Genomic DNA, 25,635 nt, shown 5'->3' with positions numbered 1-25,635 from the left:
GAAATACTTAACACCTAGGGATCAGCCTTCCCCGCCTAAACTATACTTATTGTTAGTCGGAGACTCAGAGGTTGGACTTTCCCTCTGGGAGAGGCTCTCCGGTGACAGGGTCAAACTTGGGGCTTTTCACCTTTAAGCTAACTAAACCGGGGGTGGGGGTGGGGGTGGGGTCATCAGACCTCACTAGGCTACAAGTTTGGGGGTCTCTAGATTCCACGTTGACTAGACCATACTTGGTGTAACCTGATTTAAAGCTTGATGACCATCCCTGAGGTGTCATATTTTCAGCTAAGAACACTTATTGCTCTTGACCCTGTCTGGCCAATAAGTTCCTGTTTAAGATTATGGATGGCATTATATATGTCCACGGGGAATCAAGAAACCCCCAAACTTGTGGGGAGATCTAATGACACCCCCCAGGCTAGTTAGCTTGGAAGTGAAAACCCAAGTTTGACCTTGTCCCGGGAGTCTCTCCCTGAGGGAAAAGTCCAACCTCTGAGTCTCAGACTAACAATAGACCTTAAAGTAGTTTAGGTGGGGGAGGGCAGATCCCATCCGGTGTTGAGTATCTCTTTTGTCCCAGTGGTTTCTCCCCTTAGGGCAAAATCCTTTACCAAGATGGCTCAGCCCTAGGCTGGATCCTTCCCTGTAGTGTCCATTGTAAAGCATCAGCCCCTCACTGTTATTCCTGTCTGGGACTCCTCGTTTTCCTTTATTGCCATAGTAAAGCCAAACTACTATCCTCTCCCATCCTAGGCTCCCCAAGAGGTATATAGGTTTCCCAACTTTAGTGGCTCTTTGGAATTGTCATCTAGCAGGGTGGTGTTCCCGAGGCTCAGTGGCCAGAGCTGAGGACTGGTACAGCACTCAGCCCTTCTCGTTAATTAAAAAGTGTTTTTTTCTGACTATTTTATAGCTCTGTGTGCCCCCCCCTTTAACATCTGCACGGCTTCCTCATCCCCTGGGATCCTGCCTGCGTCTGGTTAATAACAATAGTCAAAAAGATGACCAACAAAATTCAACTATTGCCCCTATGTAGATGCCTCCCAGATCTACTCTCAGCCTTCTCAGCTCTGCCCAGCCCTACTCTCTTTCCTGAACTTCAGCCAGTTGGGTACCTGTTTATTGGGCATCCCCAATAGCATTGTCTAGTCATTTCAAACTGGATGTGTCCAAACCAGAAGTCATTGATTGTCTTTCCCTCAAAAAGCCTCAGGAAAACTTTCCCTCTCCCAATAATCACTTCTCTTACTTTTAAAGAAGCCCCTATGGTTGAGATGGAGAACATTCCTTTCAGCTGGATGACAATTGAAGCTACAGATGGCCAGAAGCCTCTGAAGATTTAAAGGTAAAGTGCCCGGTAGAAGCACAGCTCGGAGTGGTGGGTGGGTTTGCACAATGTAAAAATCATGCAATGATAATACATGTCCAACCCAGATCAAATCCCTTGCCAGGGGGGGGGGGGGAGGGGAGGGATAGAATTGAGGGAGGCAATTTGGATCATATAATTTTGGAAAACTTATTTGGAAATAGGTAATAAGTAAAAATAAAATGCCTTTATTAAAAATCATGCAAGATTTCATCCTGTGCCCACGTTGAGAGAGATTGCTAGTGCAGATACTATTGAAGTAGAAAATCTTTAAAGTAGCTGAAATTGGCCTATTTTATCAAAGAATGGCATCTTCAACCCTTATTTCTTTGGAGCAAAAAACTGAGTCAGAGCAGAAAGCTTTAAAAAAGAGTGACTCTCCGGCTTGGAGGAAGTGTCTCAGAGACTTGCAAATTAAAACCTATTCTTCTAGTTACTGGGAAAATCCTGGAGGGTTAAAGGAATCCTGAAGACAACACTACCAGCGCATTATTTTGCTAACTCTAAGGTGTGGATAACCCTTATCTCTGAATACTGGTTTATGCACTGCTTCCTTCCACTGGAGAAGTTTTGTAATGATAATAGTATTCCTTTTAAGATTCTACTTACTTTGGAAAAGACCCCTGGTCCTCCTCCCCACCTGGAGGATTTCAATGAAAATGTAAAAGTGGCCAGCCTTTTTCCCCAACACCTCCTAGTTCCAACCCTTTGACCCGGAAGTCATTGTGGATTTATTATTTCCACACTACATTTGCTCAGGCAAGTGTAGCTTTGGATATAGAGAAGGACCTGACATTGAGAGACTCCTGGAAAATACTATTGATCATGCAATCCAAATGTTGCTAAGGCTTAGGAGGATGTAACAGAAACATGAAGAGAACTTGGGAGAAAGTGTGCCCAGAGTTCATTCCTGATTTCTGTGAATTTGGCAAAGTCCAAACCGTGAAGAAGTAACAAAATTGTAAAAATAGCACAAGAAATGGACCTAGAGGCGGAAGAGAACGATGCAAAAGAGCTCATTAGTCTCATGGAGAAGAACTGGCAAATTAGAATCTGATTTGGCTGCTAGCTGCCAGTCAACGTGGAATCTAGAAGTCCCCAAACTTGTAGCTTAGAGGGATTTGGTGATCCCCAGTTTATTTAGTTTGGAGGTAGAAACCCAGGTTTGACCTTGTCACTTGAGAGTTCCTCCCTGGGGGGAAGTCCTACTTCACTGATCTCAGACTAACAATAGACTTTAAGATGTTAAGTATCTCTTTTATCCCAATGGTTTCTCCCCTTTAGGCTAAAGTCCTTTACCCAGGTGGTCCAGCCCTGGGCCGGGTCTTCCCCTTTTGTGTCCTTTGTAAAGCAGCCCCTCATAGTTATTCCTGTCTGGAACTCCTTCTTTTCCTTTCTTACCATTGTAAAGTCAATCAACTGTCCTTCTCATCCTCAGCCCCACTGTTTCAGCTAGAAAGGTATTTAAGCTCCCCAACTTTAATTGCTCCTAGGAAAAGTATGATTGACTTTCCCAGGGGTCAGTGTCCAGAGCAGCCAGAGTTTAGCGCACAGCTCTGTGTCCAGGCCTACTATTGCATTTAACTCTTTCCCCTTGATTAAAGAGTGATTTGGACTATTTAATAGTTCTGTGTTTCCACTAACATGCCAAAATTTCAGAAGAAAGGGAAGTTCAACAGCATTCACAACGAAACCGAAAAGAATTTCGTCATTTGAGTGAATTTTTTTCTTTCAATACAAAAAGATAGATCCAAATATTTCAAGATTTTTAAAAGTTCAAAGACTAGTTGAGAATAATATTGCTTACTCTTAGCAATCTTGCTTTATGAAACCCTTAAGCACCCACATCACACTAGAGAGGATTAGTAGGTTTGTTCTTTTTTTTTTAAACTCAAACTTAACCATACTGTGTATTGGTTCCAAGGCAGAAGAGTGGGAAGGGCTAGACAATGGGAGTCAAATGACTTGCCCAGGATTACATAGCTAGGAAGTTTCTGAGGGCAAATTTGAACCCAAGACCTCCCGTCTCTGGGTGTAGCTCTCAATCCACTGAGCCACCTAGCCGACCCTAAGAAGGTTTGTTCTAAGACTGAAAATAAACCTGAAACTACCCCTGGATCATCTAGATAAGATTAGCAGATATAATCAAATCTTAAGTACCATTTTTTGTCTTCTTAGTTTCCCTTATTGTACTTTGGCTGCTCCCAAGTAGTCTATCTCTGGCTATGGCATGGGTGTTGTGCCCCGTCCCCAAATTATAGAGGTGTTTCAGGCCAAACTGTAAACAGGAAAATTCCTTTGCTTCCTTTCATCCTTGTGACTTAAAACCCTACTACATCAAAGGGAAAGTCCCTTGAGAGGATTATCCTCCTTGGATCTCCTTTAGGTTTGAGTTGGACATGAAGATACACCTCCAGCCTATGTCTTGGACTTGGGCATTGTACCCCCAGAAACTCAGGCAAGCTATTATCAGGAAAATTCCTCTGCTCCCTAAAACCCTCTGCCTCCCAACCCAAAACACCTGACCTGGGAGATTATCCTCCTAAAATTGTCCCATTGAATTGAGATGGACCAGAGATACACTTCATTCATTATTCCTCCAAATCAGGAGACCCACCCTCATGCCCTTGGGCTAACCTCCCCCACCAACCCCTTGCTCCAGAGTCACATCCTCACAGCTGTAGAAGAATATAAAAACCCCAGAATGTGGGCATTCTGGGAGCAAATCTCTCTCTTTACTTTTAAACAAAATTTCTTGGTCCTACATTCTTGCTAAAGGTATCCTTCCTGAATCCCAGGGGTACACCTCTACACCCCACAACATCTTGATGCCATTAGGTTGCATCTAAGATACCTATCTGTCCCCTAAACTAGGAGGGTCACCCCCTAAATCTTCAGGCTGACTCCTGTCAGATGACCAAACCCTCTCTTGTGCCTGAGAATGTACCCTCGTCATGTCACATATCACCTGTTGTAAAGAGTATAAAGACCCCAGAAATGATGTCTTCTTGGAGGCAGCTTTCCATCTATGCTGTCCTTCTGGCCAGATTCAACATTATCCTCTAAATTAATGAATTTCTCTTTACTTTGAAGCTAAGTTTTGGAGTCTTTCATTCTTGCAAAGGGCACCCTTCCCAAACCCGGGGGTTCACCTCAAGCCTCCCACAACAGCTACATCCTCTTTCCATAGCCTCTTTGTAAGCCAAACAATTGTCCTTCCTTTTAGTATACTCTCTAAACATGTATAACATCCTGAGTCCTACAGTCCAATGAAAATCCCATTATTGGCATCTTTCCCAGAGACAGTGTTCTCAGAGTCCCAAAGCTTGGCTCTGTGGTAGCCATAAAAGCATCGTCTCCTTTGTCTTGATTAAAAACTTGCGCTTTTATAACCTCTTTGGTGGTTGATTTTTTCAGGTTGGCATTACTGTCAGATAAATGAGGGGGGAAAGAGAAACTCTCCAAACATCCCTGGATAGCTTCATAGGAAAGGGAAGCAGCAAACCCCCAGTGGAAAAAAAGGATGGGTGCCATGCGCAGGGAGGAGGCAACATATGGCACATCTGTGTTAACTTTACTGTGCATACTTTATCATCTTTACCTATAATTCTGTTTATTAGCATGGTACAGGGTTTAATATAACTACATTTTAGTACATTTTACAAATTGGATAAAGTTATTCTTTTGCCTGTGTCTTTGTAATATAGTCTCAGTGAAGTGGGTGGGTAGGGACAAATTGGCATTACATAAAAATTGCTTGGGAACCAACTACTTACTTGTCTACAGAAGGACCAAAGGCTCAAACTTGTGAGTAGCTGACTGGGGGCAAAGGAGGTAGTTCTCTAACTGGACTCCCACTGGAACCAGGAGCTTTAACCAGTGTAAACTTTTATTAAGCGCCCACCATATACAAGATTAAAATGACAATTCCTGCCCTCAAGAAGCTTACAATCTAATAGTAGGGATGGGATATATAAACACATAAATTAAAATTGGTGTTATTAAAGGAGGGAGTTATACAAAATGCTGTAAGAAATTTAAAGAAGGAGAAATGTTTTCACCCAGAAGGCGGTGAGGATTAGGAAAAAATTTAAATATAAAGTAGTATCTGAGTTGAGTTTTAAATTAAGGGAAAATCTCTGAAAGAACTATGAAAGCAAAGTGATACAGCAGAAAGAAGCCTTGATAGGTAGTCAAAGGCTTGGTCCTCCTACTTGCTAGCAAGGGACCTTGCTTGGGCAAATCAAGACCTCCAAGATCCCTTTCAACTCTAAACCAATGATCCAGTGAATAACCTTAGATGGGCAACAATGATAAGGGAGGAGAGTGTTAATTCTGTGTCTGGGCAAATACATGTGCAAATGCATGGGAGACAGGAGGATTGGAAAGCAACTAGTAGTCCAATTTGCCTGAAACACAATGAAAAGTAAAGGGAAATGACTAGAAAAGTAAATTGGAAAAAGAGCATGAATGAAACCTTTCTTTTTAAATGCACAGAAGAAAACAAAAAGAAGTATTGAAGGGAACACAAATAGAGCAATTTTGTTCCTACCCTCTTAAATTTAATATTATTTCCTTTTTAACTTTTTTTAGATAAATTAGAAAATTGGATAGCGATTATAGAGATCTTTGAATGACATGCCAAGTGGTTTGTATTTTATCTTGTAAGCAATGAGGAGCTAGCCAGGAAAGGTGATGGGATCTGATCAAAATTGTACATTAAGAATATATACCAGTCACCTCCTTAAAGAAATCCCTAGGGGGCAGTTGGGTAGCTCAGTGGATTGAAAGCCAGACAGACCTAGAGATGGGAGGTCCTAGGTTCAAATGTGGCCTCAGACACTTCCCAGCTGTGTGACCCTGGGCAAGTCACTTGACCCCCATTGCCTAGCCCTTACCACTCTTCTGCCTGGGAGCCAATTCACAGTATTGATTCCAAGATGGAAGGTGAGGGCCTAAAAATAAATAAATAAAATAAAATAAAGAAATCAGTTTGGACAAAATGATAGAAAAGAAAATTATAAATATTGGAGAGAATATGGTAAAATTGGTACACTAATGCACTTGTTGGTGGGGTTATGATCTGATCCAACCATTCTGGAAAGCAATTTGGAACTATGCCCAAATGGTCTTAAAACTGTGCATATTCTTTGACCAGCAATACCACTACTAGATCTGTATCCTAAAAAGAGGGGAAAAAAAGGAAAAAGAACCAATTTGTACAAAAATATTTATAGCAGCTCTCTTTGTAGCAGCAAAGACCAGGAAACTGAGGATATAACTGAGGAATGGCTGAACAAGTTGTGATACGTGATTGTAATGGAATACATTGTGCTAAAAGAAAGGATAAGCAGAATGATCTCAGAAAAACCTGGACTTACATGAACTAATGCAAAATTAAGTAAGCAGAACCAGAAAAACATGATATACATTAATAACAATATTGTTTGATGTATAACCACGAATGACCTGACTATACTGAGCAATACAGTGATTCCACAGAATCGAGATGAAAAATACCATCTGCTCCCAGAAAAAGAACTGATGGAGTCTGAATGCAGATCAAAACATACTATATTTTACTTTCTTTCTTCCGTCTTTTTATTAAGATTCTTCCACAAAATGACTAATATGGGGAAATGTTTTACAGGATTTCACATGTAAAATTTACATCAGATTGTTTACTGTCTCAGGGTAGTGGGGAGGGAAAGAAGAGTGAGAGAGAAAGAGAGAATTTGGAACTCAATTTTTTTAAGTGTTAAAAAAAAAAGTCTCCAAATGAATATGCCCAGGAATGTCACAGTTAAAATTCCAAGCTTAAAATCAAAGAAAAAAATATGAAAGCAGCCAAAAGAAACAGTTCAAATACTAAGGTGTCATAGTAAGGAATATACAAAACAGCTTCATGGAACAGGATATTTCAAAAGGCTTACAACTATTATCTATCCAACAAAAGGATTATAATCCTAGAGAGGGGATGGTTTTTTAATTAAATAGAGGATCTCCAAGCATTCCTAATGGGAGGTTAAAACTAAATAGATATTTTGAAATGGAAATGTAGGAGTCAAGAAAAAATAAAAAGGTACATTTGATCAATTGGAAGGGCCTATGTTAGGATGAATTGTTTACATGGTAAAAAGAAAGCAAAAAACAAATGTCATTTTGGAGCCATGATGTCTTCAAGGGTCACAGAACAAGAGAAATAAGCCAAACAAAAGACCTGGAGATAATTTGATAGTCTTAAGAGAAGATGGAAATAAAGGGGTTAGAGGAGCACATTGGAGGAGAAAAGGAGAAAGGGGAGAAAAATTACTATCTTATATAATAGTGGTTTGTTATATAAAAGGATTCAACCTAGGGAAAGAGGTGGGAATAACACAAATTTCATTAATCTTACTCTTATCTGAATTGGACAAAGGAAAACTGAACACATTCATACACACACAAAAAAAATATATATAAAAATGCATTAAACTCAATAGGGAGATATGAAGGAAAGATAGGATTGAGTATAGCTAAAGTACTTTTATTTTAAAATGTATTTCTCTAAGTGTATTAATTAACAAAAGAAGAAACAAACCAACTAATTAAATTTAAAAACTAGAATAACATTAAAAACCCCAACTAAACAATAAAGTATAAATTCTGAAAATAAAAGATTATCAAAGTTAAAAGAAAAAAATTTAATTGCTAAAGAAAAGTAGCCACTGTTTTCAAACTAAGAAAATAAAGTTAGATCATCTAATTTTTTTAAATACAGAGGAAAGTCAAACTGATCATATCAAAATTTTAAGAAAGAAAATTTCACAACAAAGAAGGAGGAAAGGAAGAAAATCATCAGAAACCATTCTGCCTAATTATGTGTCATCTGACGTTCCTCTTTTCACGCAACAGATTGGCAAAAATGTCAAAAAAAGGCGGTCTTCCCCGTGCCACACTCCAACAAGTACCTAAGTTTGGCTTTAAAGATCAATCTATAGCCAGGCCCTATTCCTCTACAGGAGAGGTCTAGATATTTGCAGTTGACAGCCCAGCCCTCCTCTCCTTTCACTCTTGCAGCTGGAGGCTCTGCAGAACCCAGGCCACTCTCTGAGTCAAGAAGTACTGGGACCAAAGCCTGGGAGAGGTGCAGGCTTGACTTGTACAGCCTCTCCTCAATATTCCTAACTCCCAGAGTTCCACCCAGCCACAGGAACCCACTTTGGTCGGCTGCAGGTAAGAATATCAAGTAGAGAGGGGGGAATCCGCCTGCCATAGCCTCAAAAAATCCCCTGAGATTCCCAGTCTATGGAGAGAAAGAGGGGAGACCTTCTGGGTTCTCAATCCAGTTACCTATGCCCAGAATCATAGGATGTGCAGGCAAGGGCCAGGGCCAGTGTGGGCAGGTGGTAGAAAATTAAACTAATAAACTAGGCATTGTTTACATTGAGAAAACCTAAAGACTCATTTACTGTGAGATCCAGGGGAGGCCAGAGTTCACTTACTCATGGGATCTTGGATTTAGAACCGGAAGGCATCTTAGAGGGCATTAAGTCCAATTCCTTTATTTTTTCAAATGGAGACCCAGATGGAGAAAGGGGGAAATGGCTTATCTAAATGAATTGCTAGGCATGTGGGGTCAGGGTGTGATAAAAGAGAGAGGTAAACCTGAGCCCTGTCCCTGGGGGAAGAGGAAGTGGGGGATGCAGCTATTTGTCCCAGTTCTTAGGACCAAAGGACTGTGCCCAGGAGGAGGGAGAGAAGGGAAGAGAAGAGGATGCCAGGAAGTCTTGGGCTTGAGCTCCCTGCCTGATTGATCTCACAGTGACACTCTGGGACTCGGGGAGACTTAGAAGGTCTTGGTGCTGGAGGATCTGGGGCAGAAGCAGGGCAATCCAGCCAGTCTGGTCCCATGTGGAAGGGAGAGCCAGGCTCTGCCACCACACTACCTGGAGCAAACCGCCAGTACTGGGTACCCTTGAAGAAGAAAGTGTCACCTGTAGAATGAGAATGAGCGAAGGGGTCAGTGCGCTTCTCAGAAGACCCTCAGCTCACTTCTCCCCAGATCCAGGCATACTTTCTTCACCAAAACGCCCAGTCACACTCACACACACACACACACACACACACACACACACACACACACACACACACACACACACCTTTGTTGCCAATAGTCACATCATCAGGTGCTGAGGGTGCTCCCTCCCACAGGTTCAGACTCTTAGGGTAGCCAGGGTCAGGGCTTTGGACAGCCTCATCATAACGCCAGTAGTGTTCTCCTCGGATCAGGTACGTCTTCCCATTCTGGGGCCAAGAGAAGACAGCATCCACAGTTTCTTTAGGGGGAAGGCCCAGTTCAGTCACCAGCTTTGGGGAACCAGCCTCCAGCTTCCGGTCCTGAAACACCCAGAACTGGTCTCCTGAGGACAGGGTGGAATAAAGTCAGTCAAATCCAAAGCTCCATCAAAGCTGTCCCTTCCCTTCCCTTCCCAGTGGTGAGGCACCAGGTGGGTCTCCTTGTCCAAGCTTCTCTAGCTCTCTCCTCCTCTGAAGCTCTCCTAACCTATCTCCAATTGGCTCTTCTTCCTCATCCCTATCCCAATCTAGTTTCCCAAGTCTCTTCCATCTCTGTATCTCTGTCCACAGCGCTCCCCCTTGTGATTCTTTTCTTTTCTCCCTTTGACGCTTCTGATTTTCCTATTTATCTTTCTTCCTCCCTCACCATCGAGCCCTCTATTCACCACTGAAAAGCAAGATTCGTCCATCGGAGGGCCGAGAATAGGCTGCATTCACAGTCACCACATGCTCAGGCAGTCCTTCCCAGAATCGGTGCAGCTTTGCAGGGCGGGAGGACACCAGCTGGCCTGAGGGCTGAAGGCGCCAGAACCAAGGTCCTAGGGTATATCAGGGTTATCAGCCCTAAAGTCACCCACCCCCAGGTTCCAGGGTAGATATTGGAGCCCTGGATTAGTTCTCTACCCTCTTCGGCTTTACTCCATCTGGCACAAGTGGTATGACCATGGCATTGGCATTGGCCTGGAGAACATAACGTAAGGGGTTAAAAGGGACACGGGTGGTTACTTTGGATGGCTTGATGGCCCAGGGGATGAGTAAGACATACCGTAGGGAGGTCAACATTCCAGGATAAAGCCAACAGGAGTTCACTCACCTTTAAAGAAGAAGACCTCACCACGGATGTTGGCAATAGCATCAAAGTGGCCAGAACACCGGTCAGGAACTGGGACTGAGGGGCTGGGAGGAAGGGCAGGAGTGGGAAAGGGAAAGAGAGATGGGATTGAAGCAGAGAACTGGGAAGATCATTAGGGATAAAGGGGATGCAACTCAGGATGGTGGGGAAGACAGGAGGGAGAAGGGGATGGGGGAGGAGATGGATCAGAAGACCAGGGGATACTTACCTCTCTGGGGGCTGCCCTGGGGCCTGGGGAGGGGGGACTAGAGGTTTCCGAGTTGGTTCTGGGTGTGGACGATTTGGACCCTTTCCTGGAGGGAGATAGAAGTAGAGGTAGGATAAAATAGAGAGGCTCAAAGGCAGCAAATTCTAGAAAGGATCCTCTCTGTTTTCTATCATCAAGATGGAGAATGGTAGAAAAGACAAGTAGACTGGGAGTTAGAAGTCCTGGGTTCCAGTTTTGATTCCACTACTTATTAGCTTCATAACTTTGGGTAAAACACTTCATTTTTGCACTTCAGTGTTCCTATCTGTAAAATGGGGATAATACTAACTGCTCTTATAGGATTGTAATGAAAATGAAATGTTGAGAAGCAACAGGGGGGAAAACAGAGAACTATAGGGACTTCTGTTTTTTGTACCTACAGCTCCTGGCCCATTTCGGGGAAAGGAAAAAATAGAGCTCACCATAAAGCTGCTGGATTCCTTCTCGGTCATCATGTGGGAGCTGGTACTTCGAGGGGTCCCCAGCTGGACCCTGGTAGAAAGGCCGCATGATGGAATCAGGTGCTGAGGAGTGGGCCAGGCCCAAAGCATGGCCAAACTCATGCACTGCCACAGCAAACAGGTCTGTCCCACTGCCATCTGTGGGTTGGAAGGAAGCAAGAATCAGATGATGAGAAAAGGGACCCTGGTCCAACTGATTCTCTACACAGCTGCCCAAGTGATTTTCTTGAAGTGAAAATCTAACCATGTCACTCTCCTACTATACAAACTTCAATGACTCCCTATGGCCTCTAAGAGAAAATCTGAACTCTTCTCTTTGGTTTTTAAAGTCCTTCACAACTTGACACAAACCTACATTTCTAGCCTTGTTTCACATTACTTCCCTTCCAAGTCTAGCCAAACTGGCCTTTCTGTTCCTTACTCATAGTATAGTACTAAAAAAAAAAAAAGTATAGTGTAGTATAGTTTGGGGGGGGGGGAATGGGGTAGCTAGGTGGCTCATTGAATAACAAGCTAGACCTGGAGTCAAGAGACCCTGGGTTCTAATCTAGTCTCAGTCATTTCCTAGCTATGTGACCCTGGGCAAGTCACTTAACCCCAAATACCTAGCCCTTACCTTCTTCTGCCTTGAAACTGATACTCAGTATCAATTATAAGACAGAAGTTAAGGGTTTAAAAAGAAAAAAACATATTGCATGGCTTTCCTGTTCTAAAATTTACTAGGGCTCCCTATTTCCTCTGATCTCAACTCTAAACTCCTCAGCCTGTCATTCAAGGCCTTCCCTAGTCTCCACCCAAACCAATTGCTTCAGTGATAGGCTTTACTTCCTCTAGCCATTTTGGCCTCCTTAATTTCCTCTTTTCTAGGACATCCTCCTCCTTCCTCTCATCTTCTCCATATCTACCTCATCCTTCAAGATTCAACTCAGTTTCCACCTCTTCTGGAAAGCCTTTCTGATTATCCCAGCCTAGGGAGGCATATCACAGACACAATACTTAGAATTCAGGCTCATAGACACAGCCTTTGCTCTTCTCTCATATTGTTTCCTTTGTAAACTATCTCTCCTCAACTTGACTAAACTCCTCCCAAGACCAGAGGCCTTTTCTTCTGCTTCCTTTGGCCTCCTTTCCTTCCTCATTAGCTTTCTATGCAGGATTGTAAACTCAGTAAACTTTTGTTAAATGTAGCAGAATGGGTCTTCAGGGAAGGGAAATGTCTGTGGGGAGGGCTTGGATTCTATGGAATAGGGGTTTTCTGAGGAACAAAGAGGGGGTGCTCAGGGGGACCATACCGCTTGCCCCAAAGGTCCAGACTTCCTCATCATCAAAGTGGGTATCCCCAGAGATGGGGTGGTCTCCAGGGAAGAAGGCATGGGCCAGCGTGCCCCCAGGCCCATCAAAGGGGTAGCTGTCCTTGTGATAGGCCCGAGCAAAGTCGATGAGGAGCTCGGGCTCCATTCCTGCCCTGGGTTCAGCCTCCTCGAATGTCATCCCCACTTCAGTCCCCCAGGCATTCAGGGCATAGTACATCAAGCTCCGAACAGTGTCTTGGCTGAGGGCAGAGCTCTGTGGGAAGGATTGAACCCTAGTGTGGGGAGAAGAGAGTACAGTGTTAAGAGGAGGAACATAGGGCAGCCAAGTAAAACAATGACTTGGAGGAGTGATAAAGCAACCCAGTCAGTCAGCCATTCAATAAACATTTATGAAGTAGCTTCTATGTGTCAGGGATTATACTAATCACAAGAGATACAAAAAAAGACAATACATGGGGGACAGCCAGTGAAAATGCCCAGAGTTGGGAGATAAAAGGTCTTATTTGAGGAACAAAGATATGGAAGAGTATATGGTTGGGTATAAAGCATAAAAAGATGGGATATGGTGAGGCAGGTGATGGAGGATTTTAAATATCAAACACAGAGGAGATAGGAAACCACTCGAGTTTTATGAGAATAACACCGTAATAGCTTGACTTTAGTCAATGATTGATGGACTGGAGTAGGGAGAAATTTATACCCTCAATTATAAGGACATATGGACAGGGAGAGGATTTAGGGTTAGAGATAATGAGTTTAGTAACGGATATGTTGAATTTAAGATGTCTACATAACTTCCAATTCAGTAGCATACCAGGCATGTTAGCATACTGGAAATATGATTGATGTATTGATATTATATCTTATATATTCATTTACCAGACCCATGGTCAGATCACTTAATGTTCATTGTATGGAAAGGGACAGTCCAAAGGACTAGCGGCCCAAAGGACTAGCAAATTCCTGGGCTGGGCATTGACAGCCACAGTGCCCTGGCTCTGACTACATTCATTTACAAAGCATGGGTTGGATTAATCTCCTCCTCTTTGATTCCTTCATTATCAATTCCACCAATGTAAAAACCTACATCATGTCACGTATTCATTAATCACCTCCCACTTGACATTCCTAAGGTCCCAATAAAGGCTGGGGAACATGTGCGAGCCTTCTCTTCTCTCTTCTCTCTTCTCTTACACCTCTTGCTCTCACAGCCCTTGCTCTTGCTCCTGCACCTCTTAATCTTGCTATGGCCCATAATGGCCTCCTCATGTCTGACTGAATGACGCCAGCGCAGCTGCCCCGCACATCTCCCATTCATCTCTTGGCCGTGTGGCTCATAGGGGATGTCCCAGAGTTCTCAGCCCCACGCATGTTCTCTTGTTTCTCATACTTATAATTTCTCTGATTGCTTTCTCTTTCTAGAGAGGTATTAAGGAGCTCGCTTCTCCCCACGTGTTTTAACTTGTGGTCTCTGAGTCTATTCCTGAGTCTCTTCCTCTGACTGTCTTATCTATTTTACATCCATATTCCTCTAGCCTCCAATTTCCTTCTCAGGTCACCCACCCACAGATAAATTATATAGGAATGGAAAATGGATCCTATAAATTCAAACTGTCTAACAGGCAATAGCGGATTCAAGACTGGAGATTAACATACAGGTTAGGCTTAGATAAATCTGAGAGTCATCAGCATCGAGATGATCCTTGAAACCATGGGAGCAGATGAGATCACCAAGTGGAACAGTATAGAAGAAAAAGAGAAGAGGGTCCAGGACTAGAATGGATCCCTGCATGAAATCTGTAGCTAGTAGGCACAACTTGGATGATTGATCCAGCAAAGGAACCTGAAGATTGGTCAGATAATTAGGAAGAGAAACAGGAAAGTGTAGTGTCCTAAAAACCTAGAGAGACGGGAGTGTCAAAGAGAAGAAAGTGATCAACAGTGTCAAAAGCCTCAACAGGTCAAAAAGAACCTTGAGTAAAGGACATTGAACTAGGCAATTAAAAGATCATTAATAACTTTGGAAAGAACACTTTCAGTTGAATGATCAGGTTGGAGCCAGGCAACAGAGTTAAAAGAGTGAGAAAAGAGGAAACGAAGGTATCTTTTGTAAATAACTTTCTCAAGGAGTTTAGCCACAAAAGGCAGGAGACATATGAGACAATAATTAGCAGGTATGGATGAATCAAATGATGGGTTTTTTTTTGGGGGGGGGGGGGATAGAGGAAATGCATGTTTGTAGGAATTAGGGAAGCAAACAGTAGATGAGGAAGAGTTGAAGATAAATGAGAGAGTGAAGGCAATAGAGGAGGCAAACTCCTGGAGAAGATGGATAGAATGGGATTACTTGTGCATATGGGGGGAGGAGCTAACCTTGGCAAAGAGAACATCAACTCTGCATATGAGACAAGAGTGAAGGAAGAGATAGTGGCTAAAGGCATTTGGGTGCTATGAGATGAGAAGGAAGGAAAGAGAGGGATTTCTCTGTCAAATGGCCTTAATTTTTTTCAGTGAAATGAAGCAAAGTTCTCAATTTCACAGCTAACTGGGTTGGGGAAAAGGAGCAAAGGGAGTTCTATGGAGAGATGAAAAAGTTTGGAAAAGATGTGGTGAGTGGGATTAATGAATTAATTTGGTAGGCATACAAGGATTGCCTTGCAGCAGTGAGGACCTATTTAAGATTATCTAACACAAATTGGTAGTGGACTCACCAAGGTTGTGTGTGTGTGTGTGTGTTTAACCTTTATTCAGTACCATGTGCATAGGAATAAGGACAGGAGAGACTGACATTTGGCAGGGCAAAAAAAGCAGTACAGTGAAGATAAGGGACTAGAGGAGAGAACAGTATATAGTGCTGAACTAGTTCACCATGGGGTAAAGATAGGGAAAGGATGAGAGGGTAGCTAATAATGCAGGAGCAATGATCTGGGAGAAGACTGAAGAATTGAAGGTCAGGATGTTGAAAAAACAGGGTTTAGTTTTGGAAGGCACAGAGATAGGTAGAATAGTCAGGATTGTGATCAAGTAAAGGAATTTCCGAGTTTGTGAACATAGAAGTGATGCATTTGTGGCTGATGTGACTAATGGTTGTGATCTGGTGGCAGGATTTGAGGTATGACTATCTGTGGGTAATATGAGGTAGAGAATAGTGTTCCGGGAAATGAGTCAGTTGAGGAATGGATAGGGAATATCAGTATGTATGCTGAAATGCTCTAGAATGAGGACAGGAGTTAGGGAAGAGAGAAAGATTTTGAACTTGGCACCGAACTCATTGAAATTAACAATAAGACCAGGGGGAGGAAGACAGGTGAGTAATATGCCAACTCACAGGAACTATAGACCCCTTCAGGGGACTGGTGACAGGCACAACTACCTAAACTAGAGAGAAATCAAAGAATAAAGTCTAGAACCAACCACCAGAACAGCTTCTTCTTCTTCCAGAAGCTGCCTGTAAGGGCATACCGCCTCCTTCTTACCAGCCCAGCTACTCCCAGAACATCAGGTAGGGAACATCTTGGTTTCTTCATGGTAGACAGGGTAGCCTCATCTGGAAAGGAGATGGGACAAGAAAGGTCAGAGGGACAATGGGCAGGTGCCTAACCCTATACCCAGGGATTGATCACAAGAGAGTATTGGGGGGGGGGAGCTAGATGACTCAGTAGATAGAGAACAGGCTTAGAGATGGGAGCTCCTGGGCTCAAATTGACTTCTGACACTTCCCAGCTGTGTGACCCTGGGCAAGTCACTTAACCCCCATGGCCCAGCCCTTACCACTCTTCTGCCTTGGAACCAATACACAGTATTGACTCCAAGACAGAAGGTAAGGGGGGCAGAGAGAAAGAGAGAGGGATGGAAAGAAGGAGACAGACAGGGAGAGACAAAGAGATAGATAAAGGGAGAAGGAAGCGGAAGGGAGGGAGAGAAAAGCAGGGAGGGGAGAAGTGAGGAGGGAGAGTGAAGCTCCTAGGATTATTGGGAATTCTAATATTATTATTGACCACTTTCTGGGAGCAGAAAGCCAGACAGTAGGAGGGACTGGCAGGTGGTATTGGAGCAAGACTAGCTAGATCAGTATTATTCTCATCACCACCACCATCTCCTAGTTTTGAAGGCTTTCCTTCTACCCCATTCTGCAGACCTCTAGACCAGCAATAACTCCATTTACCTAGTAAGAGCCACCTTTACTTTGCATTTTCCAGTCCCACCTCCACCCCCTGAGCCCCTGTAAGCCTTAGAACTTTGCTCCCAAGAGATGGTTGGAATGGGGCAAGGGGCGTTTGGGAGGAAGGGAATGATGGTTCTTTACCCATGAGGCCAGTCTCCTTCAACCCGGCAAACCTCTGCATGATCTTGATTGCGTCCCGGAGTTGTTCTGGGCTCTGCAGCTGGGCCTGAGCGGGGTGGGGCGGGGGCAGATAGCCATAGCGAGTGAGCCAGTCCTGGACCACGAAAAAGAAGAGGTTAACTGGGAGCGGAGGGCGGGGGAGGGGTCGGGAGAGGCGGTGCTTAGCGCACCCAGAGCCTCTCAGAGTCCAGCGGTAGCAAGCCAAAAGTTGGTGGACTTGTGATCTCCTGTTTCGCCATCCAGCTAGGATGGAATTGAGGGTAATCCCACATCTAAGTCTTAAGGCAGGATCAGACACCCCGGGGATCCTGCCAGGCGTCCCTGAGCTTCGTGCTGTTTGTCTCACGCTCCTCCGCGGCTGATCCTAGCCTTCTCTTCCCCGACCCTGTCCAGGTATTTCCTCCTCCCTCTCTGGTCTCCTGGCCTGTTGGGGCCACCTTACATACTCCCAGACTCCAGGACCCAGGAAGACTTGACTCCTCTTTTCCTTCCGTGACTCCGGCGGCCAGGGCTCCAGCTTCCTTCTCCTGTATCTTGGATCGAGATGTCCCTGGTCCCCAGCTTTCCCTTTCTCCCGCTTAGGTCCTAGCTTTTACATCTGCTCCCAGACCCCGAGGTCCTAGTCCCCAGCTCAGTTTTTGTTTTTGTTTTTTAGTCTTTACCTTCCGTCTTAGAATCAATACTATGCATTGATTTTGAGGCAGAAGAAGGGTAAGGACTAGGGAATGGGGGTTAAGTGACTTGTCCACGGTCACCCAGCTAGGAAGTTTCCCCATCAGTTCACTTTGAATATCCTCCTGAACACCAGGTCCCAGACCTCTCTCCCCGATCCCAGATCCTGGTGGCCAGAATCCCAGCTTCTCTCTCTTCCCTTTTCCCAAACCCAGGGGTCCTGTCTCTTGGTTCCTCTCTGCATTTCTAGACCCAGGATCCCAGCCCTGGCTCCCTTCTGTACCTTTCTGAACCCCAGCTCCCTCTAGAACTCTCCATTCAGAACTGTGGAGAGCACCTGTACTTTCCTGGATGCCCCCACCCCTGCCTGTCTCCTTGACTCGAATATCCAGGACCCCAGCTTCCATTTGCCCACATCTCAGGCCCCATCTTCCCTGGATCTGGTCCCCTTTTCCCCAGTCAACACTCACCACGCTCAGACTGACATCCTGGGCTGAGGGCTCCAGGGCTCGAGCTGGGACTGGGGACGGCAGCAGCAGGAGCAGAAGCAAGAACAGGGTAAGAACAGGACACTCTGGCAGCCACATGACCCTGACTCAGGCCAGGCTCTTATAGTTAAAGCAAGGGAAGGAGTGATGGAGAGGGGCAGCCCAGAAGCAGAGGAGTGGTCAGAGAGGGAGCCACCCTGCCCAGCCACGCCCTGCCCTTCAGGTGAGGCAGCTGAGACTGAACCGGCAGATTCCCGGGTACCAGATTAAATGATGTGTCTGGGCCACCAAAGGCTCCAGGCTGAGGGGTCCAAAAAGCCTCAGATACCTAGGAGATCCACGGACTGGGAGTGTACTAGCACTAGGCAGCAGAGAAGGGCAAGGCAGGTTACAGCATCCTTTAGGGGCGGAGTGTGGGGAAATGGCCCAATTTCCCCTGTTTAGTGGTAAGCTGCTACCTGGGAATTTCAAAGGCCAGCAGAATTTAAGATGAGGCTGAGAATGAACATGGTTGTGGGTTGGAGAGGAGAGGGAAATGAGAGTGAGGAGATGATAAATGATCCATATGATGAAGCTTGAATCCTTGGAGGGAGAGGCATGGCTGAAGAGGGAATAGGGCAGGGGACCAGAGCTAGAAAAGAGATCTGGGGTACTAGGGGCTAAGGTACCTGGGGGAAAACAGCTAGGGTGAGGGAAAGGCACTAGAAATCAAAAAGGCTGTCACAGAATCTTGGATTTGAGAGGAGGACCTTGTGGTAAGTGCTTGGGGAGAAGGGGAAAGACATGAGGAAATGAAGGGCTGGAAAAGCTAGGCTCCTGGAGCCCGGAGGAGGGGGGGGGGTGGTTAGCAGGGGGAAAAGTGTATGAAGATGTCAAGGATGGGGGCAGCCAGATGGTTCAGTGGATAGAGAACTTATCCTATATATATATCCTATATACATATACACAGACACATATATCAGAGAGCCCAGGAAGAGATAGAGCCTAGGAAATAGGCTCTATGGTCCTAAGAGGGAAGCAGCCCTAGTGCCATTATTGCCCCTCATACGCCCTCCCCCAAATGGGGAATATGGGAAAATGTGGAAGGGAACAGTCATCTCTTTTGCCCTCTCAGTTTCCCTGTCTTCCCCCCTTAAAGGAACCTCCTTCCAAGCATTCATTCTCCAAGATAAATCTTGAATTTCTCTGCCCCCACATAAGTTATGTCTATCTCTCTTGCTGCAATCTGACAGCATCAGTCTGAAGATGTAGAGAGTTGACAGAGGCAAACCCAAAGAAAGACGCAGAAAATGCACTTCCTGCTTGGATCCAACTATTGCTTCCTTCAAAGTCTACCTCTGGTGCTATCTCTACCAGGAAACCTCTGAATTACTCCCAGCCCCACACTCACCTGAAAGTACTCTCTTCCTCTTCTAATATCTTATAGCCCTTACAGATCTTTGCCTGGACTTCATTACATGCCACCGTATATCATAATTAGTCATATCAAGATGGCTCTTGGGTTTCTTGAATGGAATTGAGGAAGGAGTAATGGGGGAACAATAGTTAAAGAAACTGAAATTGAGAACAGAAATAATGAGAAGTGGAGAGAAGCAGGACACAGTGTGTCACGGGTGAGGTCCAGCCTCACTTGCAACTCCAGGGGTTCCTGACAGGTGGGGAAAGATTAGTCAAAAAAATAACAAAGGAAAGACAGCTTAATCATTATGGCCATGGGACGGCTTTGCATCTGATAGATACTCCACCATCCCCAGGCTTGGTTTTTATTTTTATATCCATTTTCTTGGCATACAGATACATTACCTAACATACAAGTTTAAGGAGAGATAATTGGAAAAGTGATACATTAATTTATAACAAATCACTTGATTAACATTCTATATTCTTGTATTGTGATTACTGACAGCATACAAGAGAAATGATTTCATCACAGGTGTCTTAATTTCCTCATTACCCAGTGAGAAGTTTTGAGCTTACAAACAATCAAGGAAAATTACTTATTGTTTTTAATAAAATGGAATAATTAATTAGAAGTTCTTAAAAGACAATTCAACAATCCTATCATTGAGGTTGAGGGGTACTGGGAACACAATTCAAATTTAGACTGATCTCAGGGTTTTTACTAGGGAGTTTCCCACTGGCAAGTTACTGGTTTGTGAAGTCAAGTCCCTGAGGCATATTGAAGCTTGATGTACTTGTACTTATTATATGGGCCTCTATGATTGATTTGTGTGCTGGCTTCATGAGAATAGGCTTCTGTGAGTGGAAAAGTTTTGGGCTTGGCCTGTAGCTGTGGTTTCACTGGGGATTATGTACCTAAGTAAAAGTTAACTCATAATAGTCTTTTGGGATAGGGTTTGAGGGTCTGCTCTTTTGGTGATATTTTGTGGAATTAGGGTACAGGTGTTTTGCTCTTGCATTATTTCTTTTGAGACTAGGGGGAATAATAATCATGTCAATTTCATAGGTAAAGGGTGTTGATGAGAGAGGTCATGCAGGGGGGATAGAGTGGGCAATCACATCTTGCCAAGGGCCACTCTGTGGCCTCCTTAGCTACCATGCGTGACTCTGTCAAGTCGTCATGGCCTGATGGCAAAGAGCAACAGTGGAGAGAGGGAGGAGGGTAGAGACAGTTAGAGGGTCAGGGGGAGAAAAAACTGAATGAAGAGGCCACTGAGATAAAGGTGACAGATAGACATCATATCTTTTTGGTCCAGAAATGGACTGAGAGGAGAGCTCTGTTCTTTCCACCCAGCCAGACCCCTCCCCCAGTTTCTCCCCTAGACACACTCATTCAACAAAGAGGAATTCTCTCTGTCAAGCCTCTGATAATATCTCTGTTCCCCAGTGGAGGGATAATTGTTGTTTGTGGCTACATTCAGTAGCCACATCCAGAGCATCCAGTGCTATAAAATTTGTAACCCCTGTCCCAAGGCACAGAGGGAGACCTGTACCAATGGGTGTTGAGACAGAGATTATGTAGTTGTACAAGAATATGTCCCCACCCCCACCCCCTACTTGATTGAGTTTTCTTAAGAAAGAAGCCAAGTCCTACTGGGTTCTGGCTGCCTCTCAGAACTCCCACAGGACCTCACATACACAAACATACCTACAGTCTCAGTAGATGTCTTGGATACTTAGGGAATTGTGAGAGCTAGATAGCCTCTTAAAGATCATCCGATCTGATCCATACCTCATCTCCCCCACTCCCATTTTACAGGAAAAAAGCAGATACAGATACAGATGTAGGTCCTCAAACTGAATAGAATTGAATTTGCTCATCTGGATGACTGTCTGACTACAGTTCTCATTCACTATGAGTACATACCATATGTAAACCATAAGAGTCTGAAAGCTTTTGTCTCATAACTGTCCTACAAGACAGGTAGGCTGGACACTGCTTATCCTCATTTTTATAAAAAGGAGAAATGACTCAGGGCTGATCACACAAAACAAGTAGCTGCTGAGCCTGGATTGCAAATATATATTCCGACTATTAGTCAAGTTGTTTTTTCTATTCTAGGCTCTACCCAACCTCCAACCAGTAGGAAGTCTAGTTCTGTTGCAGAAAACCTCAACAACTTAAATGATGATTTTCTGAGAGCTGGCTACCCCAAGCAGGACTCTGGGCGTGGCTCTGCCCTTCTTTCAGCAATCTCTTTACTCTCTTCTCTGTCCAGGGTCTCTTCAGTAGCTCTATGACCATCCCCTCCCCCATGGGCCCAAATTTCATGAGTCCTCATAGTTTCTATTCCTCAGTTCTCCTGCCCATGCTCTGTGAAAATCCCCATCCCAGGCCTCAATTCTGCTTTATAAGAACAGAGGAGAGCAGAAGAGATGGGGAGAAAGAAAGAAAAGAAGAGGAGGAGAGAGAGAAAGAAGAAAGAGATTTTGTCCTTAGTTCCTTCCCCCTCTCTTGCTTCCAATTCCCTCCAGGACCCCAGGCGTCACATTCCCATAGCTTTCCTCAAGAAATGGGTCTCTGGTTCCTCCTGCCAGTTGGCCATTCCAGATCAATACTGAAAAGCTGAGTGTTTCTGGGAAAGAGGTGGGGGAAGGGCCAAACCATAACCACTAATGGGAATGAGGTTTGTCAGGGAAGAAGTTAAAAGGAATGAAAGAGGGAAAAGCAGATAGGATGAATGTGCCTTACTCCCTTTAGCTGCCACCCTTCCCAGCCTTTCTTTTACTGACAAAATTCTAAGCTTGGTCTACACTTGCTGCCTGCACTTCACCACTCAGACTTCAGCTCCTTAATAAATTAAATACTCAGAATTAAATAAGTCATTAAGAATTTAAAATTAAGTACTATTTTAAAAAATAATTTAAATAGCTTTCCATTCCTTATAATTTGAGATTGAAATTTTTCTACAGAAAGTGATTATAGACACGTCAGGAGTCAGAAACTCACAAACTTTAACTAGATTTACCATTTTTCAGTGATCTAGAGTATCTCTTCCTGTTAATATTTCAGAGTATATTTACTACAGCAGTTCAGTTCGTGAGACTGAATGCTGGAAGGGGAAACCTGGGTTCAAGTCTGTTTCTGCTATTCTATGCCTGTGGCCAAATGACTTCCCCTCTAAAATGTCTCAGTTAACTCATTTTTCAAATAGGTTACTAATAAACCCTGCCCTGTCCCCTAGAATGAATAGGAATAATCAATACTAGAATGTTAGACCTAAAAAGGACTTTTAAAATATTAAGAGCTGGAAGGTGCCTTAGATATTTGACAAGCAGGAAGTCTACCCAAAAGGGAAGTAACTTGCCCAAGGCTGGCCTATAAACACAATGAGTTCATGGCAGTGCTAAGATCAGAACCAGAGTCTCTTCTTTCCAAAGAAGACCAAAAAAAAAGTCTGTATCCCAAACAAAAGGAATTATAGAATTGTGGGGTGCCTATTCCCTTCACAACTCGGGCAATGCATGTTTTGGCCACTTTTGCTCATTCTCCTGATCTCCTAGGTACAAAACACACCTTATAGTTCATTTATTTATTTTTAAATTTTTCTTTTCTTAATGGTGAGGAGATTCTAAGACCCCAAAACAAGAGGTTACAAAGCAAGACAGAGAGAAATATGGGGAAACGAGGAGAAAGGAAAAAAGAGAAAGATGAGAAAGAGAGAGACAGAGACTGGGAGACCCTGAGAAAGAGTCACTAAGGGCCAGAGGGTTCATTGTATCAGGAAGGGCTTTCTGGAGGAGATGAGGACTTAAATTAGGCCTGGAAGGAATATAGAATTTGGACAGGTTGAGAGGAAGCAACAGGAGGTTCTTCTAGGCAGGGAGTAGGGATGGAGTTAGATTTAAAGTAGCAGGAAATGGATGATGGTGGTGCTGAGGTGTGAAAAAACAATTGTGATATTCACCAATCTTCATGTGATCTGCTTAGACAGATCTGGATTCCCAGAAGCAGTCAGAAATGAGGCTGGAAAGGGAGATTGGCACTATACTATGAATAATCCTGAATGCCAGGCCAGAAGAGTTTGACTTTATTTGGTAGGCAATAGGGAACTATCTTAAAGTATTTTGAGCGGGGAGTAGCCTGTTTAAGGATAAGCATCAGGAAGATTACTGGCACAGAATACTGGCAAAGAGATTGGAAGGGGAAAAGACAGAGGTAAAGAGTTCAGTTAGGAGACTATCACTGTAGTCCAGTGGGCAAGAGAAGAGGTGTTGACCTAAGATAATAGAATAACCATTATGATGGTAGGGTTATAGATGAACTGGGAGTGACTTCCAGAGACAGCTAATACAATCATCTTGTTTTACAGACAAAGAAGCTGAGGTCCAAGTAAGTTCTGACATGTCTAAGATCATAGAGGTGGAATTTGAACCCAGGTCCTCTGACTTAAAAAATCTATGCTTTTTCTTCTTTTTAAATTTATTTATTTAAGTAATTAATTTAGGATATTTTTTCATGGTTACATGATTCATGTTCTTTCCCTCCCCTCTTCCCACCCCCCTCCATAGCCAATGCACAATTACTCAGGGTTTTATATGTATCATTGATCAAGACCTATTTCCATATTATTAATATTTGCAATAGAGTGATCATTTAGAGTCTAGATCCCCAATCATATCCCTGTTGAACCATGTGATCAAGCAGTTGTTTTTCTTCTGTGTTTCTGTTCCCACAGTTTTCCCTCTGAATGTGGATTCTTTCTCATAAGTACCTCAAAATTGTCCTGGATCACTGCATTGCCACTAATGGAGAAATCCATTACATTCGATTGTACCACAGTGTATCAGTCTCTGTGTATAATGTTCTCCTGGTTCTGCTCTTCTCACTCTGCATCACTTCCTGGAGGTTGTTCCAGTTCACATGGAATCCCTCCAGTTCATTATTCCTTTGAGCACAATAGTATTCCATCACCAATAGATACCACATTGTTCAGCCATTCCCCAATCAAAGGGCATCCCCTCATTTTCCAATTTTTTGCCACCACAAAGAGTGCAGCTCTGAATATTCTTGTACATGTCTTTTTCCTTATTATCTCTTTGAGGTACAAACCCAGCAGTGCTATGGCTGGATCAAAGGGCAGACAGTATTTTATCATCCTTTGGGCATAGTTCCAAATTGCCCTCCAGAATGGTTGGATCAATTCACAACTCCACCAGCAATGCATTAGTGTCCCAATTTTCCCACAGGCCCTCCAACATTCATTATTTTCCTTTGCTGTCATGTTAGCCAATCTGCTAGGTGTGAGGTGATACCTCAGAGTTGTTTTGATTTGCATCTCTCTGATTATAAGAGATTTAGAACACTTTTTCATGTGCTTATTGATAGTTTTGATTTCTTTGACTAAAAATTGCCTATTCATGTCCCTTGCCCATTTATCAATTGGATAATGGCTTGATTTTTTTTTTGTACAATTGGGACCTTTGTCAGAGGTTTTTGTTATAAAGATTTTTCAAGTTTGTGCTTTTTCAACTAACTACACTGCCTGGATTTAAGTTTATTTTTTCTTTTTTGGTAGGGGAAGGGAAAGGGAGAAGAGAGAAAAGAAGGGATGAGAAACAAAGAGTAAAAGACCTTTAATTCAAGCTCTAGTGACTAGGAAGGTGGCAATACCATCAGGTAGAAAAAGAACAGGTAGGGGAAAAGATTGGTCTAGGGGCAAAGTGTTAAGATGATGAATCTGGTTTAGGACATAATAAGTTTGAAGTGCTAGTGTGAATTCCAGCTACAGATAGCCAATCCACATATGAGTTTGTATAGAGGGAAAGGTTAGGGTTAGAGGTTCAAACTTGAACAGACTACCCAAACTGGCTAGATTTTTTAAAGTATGTTTGGTCACTAGGTGTTTAATCATTTACCCACTATTAAAATTTAATTATTTGAAAGAAGATGGGGGGCAGCTAGGTAGCCCAGTAGATAGAGAGCTAGCCCTGGAGATAAGAGGTTCTGGGTTCAAATTTGACTTTAGACACTTTCTAGCTGTGTGACCCTGGGCAAGTCATTTAACTCCTAATTGGCTAACTCTTGCTGCTCTTCTCTCTTAGAGCTGATGCTTAGTATATATTCTAAGATAGAAAGTAAGGAGTTT

At 43.6% G+C, this 25,635-nt stretch overlaps 1 protein-coding gene across 1 annotated transcript; it reads right to left on the bottom strand.

Moving 5' to 3' along the window:
* Nucleotides 1–5,249: 5,249 nt before the first annotated feature.
* MMP25 (matrix metallopeptidase 25) lies at nt 5,250–24,001 on the bottom strand. Its single transcript, XM_007499125.2, has 10 exons — nt 18,068–24,001; nt 16,887–17,019; nt 15,995–16,127; nt 12,560–12,852; nt 11,229–11,405; nt 10,768–10,852; nt 10,521–10,603; nt 10,093–10,245; nt 9,511–9,771; nt 5,250–9,345 (listed from the first exon to the last, which is right to left on the bottom strand). Exons 1-10 carry the CDS (start codon nt 18,182–18,184, stop codon nt 9,074–9,076), a joined length of 1,707 nt encoding a protein of 568 aa, XP_007499187.1. The 5' UTR covers nt 18,185–24,001; the 3' UTR covers nt 5,250–9,073.
* Nucleotides 24,002–25,635: the final 1,634 nt, after the last annotated feature.

Source organism: Monodelphis domestica, chromosome 7, assembly GCF_027887165.1.
Source record: "Monodelphis domestica isolate mMonDom1 chromosome 7, mMonDom1.pri, whole genome shotgun sequence".
Lineage (NCBI taxonomy): Eukaryota > Metazoa > Chordata > Mammalia > Didelphimorphia > Didelphidae > Monodelphis > Monodelphis domestica.
This window is presented reverse-complemented; position numbering and strand designations above follow the sequence as displayed.

Bases quoted from the DNA above. Each gene is read 5' to 3' on its own strand.
- MMP25 (XM_007499125.2), bottom strand. From the start codon at position 18,184: ATGTGGCTGCCAGAGTGTCCTGTTCTTACCCTGTTCTTGCTTCTGCTC. The intron at 11,406-12,559 runs GTATGGTCCCCC...TCCAACCCACAG, and splicing joins CTGGACCTTTGGGGCAAGCG to ATGGCAGTGGGACAGACCTG. The intron at 10,853-11,228 runs GTGAGCTCTATT...ATCTCCCTCCAG, and splicing joins AGGAATCCAGCAGCTTTATG to GAAAGGGTCCAAATCGTCCA.